The sequence below is a fragment of the Leptosomus discolor genome, chromosome 9 (genome assembly GCF_034619465.1).
Source record: "Leptosomus discolor isolate bLepDis1 chromosome 9, bLepDis1.hap2, whole genome shotgun sequence".
NCBI classification, from domain to species: domain Eukaryota; kingdom Metazoa; phylum Chordata; class Aves; order Leptosomiformes; family Leptosomidae; genus Leptosomus; species Leptosomus discolor.
Genome location: NC_141399.1, coordinates 47,704,845 through 47,710,447, shown reverse-complemented (window position 1 = coordinate 47,710,447; position 5,603 = coordinate 47,704,845). Strand labels below are relative to the sequence as shown.

The 5,603-nt window shown below is 60.1% G+C and overlaps 1 protein-coding gene across 1 annotated transcript; it reads left to right on the top strand.

The window, feature by feature from the left end:
* Window positions 1-804: 804 nt before the first annotated feature.
* Window positions 805-4,134, top strand: AMER1 (APC membrane recruitment protein 1). Its single transcript, XM_086470335.1, has one exon. It carries the CDS (start codon window positions 805-807, stop codon window positions 4,132-4,134), a length of 3,330 nt encoding a protein of 1,109 aa, XP_086326461.1.
* The last annotated feature ends 1,469 nt before the right edge of the window (window positions 4,135-5,603 follow it).

The following is a 5,603-nucleotide window of genomic DNA, read 5'->3' as shown; positions in this document are numbered from 1 at the left end:
CTCCAACCTCACCTCTGCAAAAGAAGCATGATTGTTTTAGTTCTCCTGTTGCTTGCGTTAATCCAGGATCAAATTTAAAACCTCCCTCTCTGCTCCTGAGATAATCTGATCAGGGTGGTTCACAGTGCATGTTTTTAAGGCAATACTTTCTCGCTGATTTTAAAAACAACCGAAATCTCCTAAAAAAACCCCACCAAACCCCAACCAAACTGTAGTAAACAGCTTTCTTCCTGGACATGTGCTCAGTGTGAGGGCTGTGTCCTGGTTTGGCTCGCCATCAAAATGCTCCCTGGAGCTTGGCGCTAGGTCTGGGAGAGCTGGAAGTGGGGTTTGGCAGGCGTCGATCCCTCTCCCCGAGCCTGAGTTTCCCGGCTCAGAGGCGACTGGGAACCGAACCCCATTGCCCCGGTGGCAAAAAGGCCGGGAAGCCGAAGGGGTTGGAGTGGGGTGGCTGGAGGGGTCAGACCTGCCTGTCTCCGGGCAGCGGGGATGCTGCCGAATGGAGGCCACGGGGTTTTCCTGCTCTTGCAAACTGGTGAAGTCAAACATCGCGACGTTCCCGTGCCCGGCTTTAAGGAGCGGAGGGAGGCGAGCGCCTGCCGGAGGCTTTTGCAGCTCCAGTCCCAGCTGGCGACGAAGCTCTCCGCCTCGTGACACCTCTGCCTCCGCCTTCGCGCCATCCGCTGCCGTCTCCTCACCTCTCCCCCCCGCCTCCCCTTTTCTCTTTGCTTTAGATCCGCTGGGATGCTTCGATCCCCGCGCCCAGAAGAGGACTCCGCTACCAAAGTCATCCTTTCCAGCTAGATGCATCCAAACCGACCGGCTGCCATGGAGACGGGCTGCACGGAGGAGCCTGCCCGGACCAGGTCGCAGTCGGTGGTCTGCGGGCAGCCGGAGGGAAGCGACCAGCAGCGGGAGGAGAACGGGGACCGGCTGCCCGAGCGGGGCAATGCCTCCGTTGGGGCCGCGGAGCCGCCGCTGCCTCAGCCGCCCCCCGGCAAGCTGAAGAAAACGGCTTTCAAACTGTTTGGAGGGAAGAGGAGCATCTGTACGCTGCCCAGTTTCTTCGGAGGCAGAAACAAAGGCCAGGGGAAAGCAGCCTCTAAAAAGGGCCTCGTTAAATGTAAGACCCACGACGGGCTCAGCGGGGCTGCGTACGACAAGGGCGACGGGGCGCAGCTGGAGAGCCCTTCGGAGGGGAGCAGGGACTCGCAGCCTTGCCCTTTGCCCAGCTCCCAAAGCGCTCACTCGGCCGTAGACACCGGCGCCAAGTTTGATTTCGGCCAGGGGGACAGCTCTCCACCCGGGAGTATCGAGGGCTGTGAGAAAAAGCCCAACGGAGAGAAATCCTCCTTTCCCAGACCCAAAAAAGGCCTGAAAGGGTTTTTTAACAGCATCCGGCGTCACCGGAAGAGCAAGGTTGCCGAGTGTGAGAAGGCAGAGCGCCCCGAGTGGCCCGGGGATTCGGAGGAGGCCAGCAAAGCTCCTGGTGTGGGAGTGGAGAGCCAAGGGGCCGCGGAGGGACGGGGACTGGGACCCGGCCCTCTGGCTGCGGCCTGCCCGGGGAGCTCGGAGGGTGACCCCTCGGTGGGCATGGTGGCCAGCGGCGGCGAGGCTGCCGAGCCCGGCTGTCTGGTGGCTGAGGAGGGCAGCTCCGACGGCGATGCGGCGGCCACGCCGGGGAAGAGGGAGGTTCTGGATACGAAATCGGAGGGTGACGCTGGCTACGGAGAGTTTGACCACGGCAATCTGCTGCTGGCCTTTCAGCCGGACTTCATGGACCACGACCCTCCTTGCCTGCACTCTGGGGACCTGCTGAGCCTCATCTTAGGAGACGTCACGTCCCTGAAGAGCTTTGATTCCCTGACGGGGTGCGGGGACGACATTGCTGAGCCCGACATCGCCGAGAGCACCATCTCTGTGGAGCGCAGCAGAGACGCTACTAAACGCAGCTCCTGCCTGGTCACCTACCAGGGCGGTGGGGAGGAGATGGCCATACCCGAGGAGGCGGAGGAGTACCTCCACCAGATATGGAACGGCAGCGTGGCAGGGGAGAGGAGCTATGGAGCCCAGGTGTCAAGCAGCAGTTTGGAGACACATGCCTCGCACGAGGCGGAAGCCCACCCCTACCTGGGGGATGCGATGGACGGCGTCGACCTCCTGACGCCACAGAGTGACCAGCAAGAGTCCGCCCCTAATAGCGATGAGGGTTATTACGACTCCACCACGCCGGGGCCGGAGGATGAAGGCGGAGATGGGCTGGGTGAGATCAAGAAGGACCGTCTTCCCCGCGACAGTTACAGCGGCGATGCGCTTTATGAGTTCGATGCGCTGATGAGCCCCTCTCACGGGGAGGAATCCCTGTTCGAGAGCAAAGTCTCACGCCCGGGGATCTTCAGCTATTTCTTGGACTTCTGCCTCCCTGCTGAGAAGAGCCTGATCCAGATGATGGATCAGAAAAGAGGGCTGATGGAAACGGAGGAAGAGCGGCTAGCGGCCATTCAGAAGCAGCTGCTGTACTGGGAGCTGCAGAGGGAACCGGTCTTGAAACGACTCGACGTTCCCAGCAAGGAGAAGTGTCCCCGGGAAAAGCAGTGCGTTGAATGTAAAACTAGAGCAGCCAGCTCGATTGGCAAGAATCAGAGTGGCCTTGGTAGCGAGCAGGTGGCCTCGCATGCCCCAAACAGGGGTGTGAATAGTGGGGTTTCGGTGGCTAGAGCTGAAAATCCAGAGTGGAGGGATTTTCCAGGGACTGGGTGTCCAGAGAACTGTTGCAAGAGCCAAAAAGCCCAAGGAAGTTGCCTTATTCAGCTCACAAAGAACAACCCGGGGTTCGATTCGGACCCAGATTGTGGGTTGTTTGGGGACTCCATCCACGGTGGCATAGCCCCAGCCAAAGCAGGGATGTTCCCCGGCTACAGGCTCCCAGAGCACGAGCGTGGCGGCGGAGCGGAGACCACCGCCGGCAAGGCCCAGGTGGGCAGCGAATGTGAGCCCGAGCACGCTGTGAGCTTCTCGCAGGCGCTGGTGGAGTTCGCCAGCAGCGGGACCCTCTTCTCCAGCCTCTCCGAAAGTCTGGGGAGCTCTGCCTCCAGCTCTTCCTTCACCCAGAACCTCCCTGCCCTCCCCACCATGGTCACCTTCGACGTCGTCGACGTGGAGCAGGAAGGAGAAGGGGAGTGCGAGCAGCACCCCGAGATGAACGCCGGTGAGGATATTGCCGAGGCCTTTGACGATGGCTACGGACAGAAAGAGTCGTTGGCCGAATGTGACGAGAGAATGTCCCCGGGCTACAGCCCGGGCTCCTTCCAGAGCTGCAACTGGGGTGTCACCAGCCTGCCCCGCCACCTGCGCCTCCACGGGCTGAGCCCCTCCATGCCAGCACCGCTCTCCGTCGACCGGAGGAGCCGGTCACTCGACACGGAGAGCCTGGAGTTTGAGCTTGCTGACTTGCAGGTTGCCAAGAGCGGCCCTCAGGCGGGCCGGCTCTGGTCGAAGCAGGAGGGTGGCAAAAAGGACTCGGGCGGAGCGAGGAGGAGCAGGAGCAAGGAGGAGGGTGAGCTGGTGGCTCCCGACGGTGGGTTGAGCTGGCCTGGCTTGCAGCACCTCCGGCACGACCCCGAGGCGGCTGCTGGGGGGATGAAGCACTGGGGTTTTGCTCCGGCCGCCGCGATGGAGAGTGCCTGGGAGCCATCGGAGCAGCCGGGCACCGTGTCCCCTTTCCTGCCTCTCTCCCGGAGCGTCACCGGAGAGACTCCGGCCAGGCGGCCCCAAGAGCCGGGGCTGAACAGGCACCCGCTCAGACCCTCCAATTTACCGCTGCAGACCGACGCCAGGCGGTCCCGGGAGGCGGTTGGTTCCTACAGGTGCCCCGGCGAAGTCCCCGCCAAAAAGCTGGCCCGCTTCTTGGGAGAGACGGAGCCCGAGCTGCCCCCGAGCTTTAGTTTCGCTTGCTCCCCGGAGAAACTCGCCAAGTGCAAACCCGTCGGCGTCGCCCAGGGGGTGCCTCAGCATCCCAACGGCACCCCCGCTGCCGGAAAGAGCCCCGAGCGCTGCGGGGAGCCCCTGAAAGGCAGAGCCACCCCCGGGCACGCGCTGCCTGCCGGCTGCCGGAACGTCACCGAAGCCGAATAGCTGCTCTCCGGGGAGGGTGCGAAAAGGGTCGCGAAGGGCGAACAGAAACATGAACGAGCGATTCGTGAGCGACTCGAGTTTAGACCTGGGCTGGGGAGGGTGAGCTCCTCTCCCGCCGCCGTGGTACGTGGCCTCGCCGCTGTGGATGCTCCGACGGGGTTTGGAGCCGCCTCCGGGATTTGGACGTCGAGGCCGAGGCACTTTGGGGTTTTCCAACACCGAGCGCCGCGGCCGCCCCCGGCGCGCCCTCACGTTGCTGCTAGAAGAAACGCCGGGGACGGGCCCGTTGCTGGTGCGGCAGGTTTGGGGGTTCTTTTCGGCAGGATTGGAGCTGGAGGAGCAAGCCTCGGGGAAACTTTTGAGGGAAATTGGGTTGGTTTGTTGGGTTTTTTTTTTTTTTCCTTCCTCTTCACGGTGAAATGTTTTGGTTCAGACTCACTTGGAATGTGGTCAGTCTCAGTCTCAATTTGGGGAGGCTGGGAGGAAGGACGCCGGTTATTTCCAGAGCAAGGACGGGAGGCGAGTCAGCTGAAAAGGGGAGCTTTGCAGTAACATCCTTATTTATTTTTTTTTTTCCCCCTCCTTTGCCCCAAAGGAAAGCAGGAGCTTTTGTGCTAACGGTTTCCAGGTCTAGTTTTCGTTTGCTGAAAGGTGTGCTCGGCGACATGTGCTGCCGATGGTGTCCCTTTTAAGAGCAACGTGTCGGTCCCTTCTTTGTCGTGGTTTGTCTTCACGGTGCGTAATTCCCGGTTGAAACCATTCCCGTGCTTTGTCCCACGCTCCTCGCCTCTCCCGGGCCGTGGGCACACGGACAAGGTCTCTGAAATCAGCTAAATCCGCATCGTGCCTGTAGCTGCGAAGTTGCAGATGCTGTTACTTTCTTCAAAAGGAAGTTTTGTGGGTTGTTTTTGGTGGGTTTTTTTTTAAATTATTTTACGGTTGTTTTCTTTGCATAAACTCACGCGAGGAAAGTATTCTGTTCATTGGAATACAGAATGTAACGCAGCCTAAATTAGGCTTCGCGACTTCTTCCTCCTGACTGGAGGGAACAAAAACGCTGGAGGTTGCTGCAGGTTTTGGATTTCTTTTTCCTCTTTGTAGGAGCGTGGAGGAGGGACAGGCGCTGAGGAGACCGGCTGTGTCTGAGGAGGTCTTGCAGCTCCTGGAAACATCCATTTCAGGCTGCTGGTCCCTGAGACGTCTGCCATGTCCTCCGTGATCTCAGACACGCTGGTCTCTGCACCAAACCTCCCTCTCTGTGACTTACAAAGCTTCTTCCTCCTCCTGTCCAAGCTCTGTATTCTGATTTCATTCAGTTACCAACGATGATGTTTGGTTCCCCCCCGCACCGAGTTGCCACTTTTCTGCGCAGCAGAGTCTGTAGCGTTAAAAAAAACCCAACCACGAACTGGAAATACCAGAGTTTTCTCCCATTTCTGGAGCAAAGTGCGGGGCGAGGGGCGGCTTCT

Bases quoted from the DNA above. Each gene is read 5' to 3' on its own strand.
- AMER1 (XM_086470335.1), top strand. From the start codon at position 805: ATGCATCCAAACCGACCGGCTGCCATGGAGACGGGCTGCACGGAGGAG.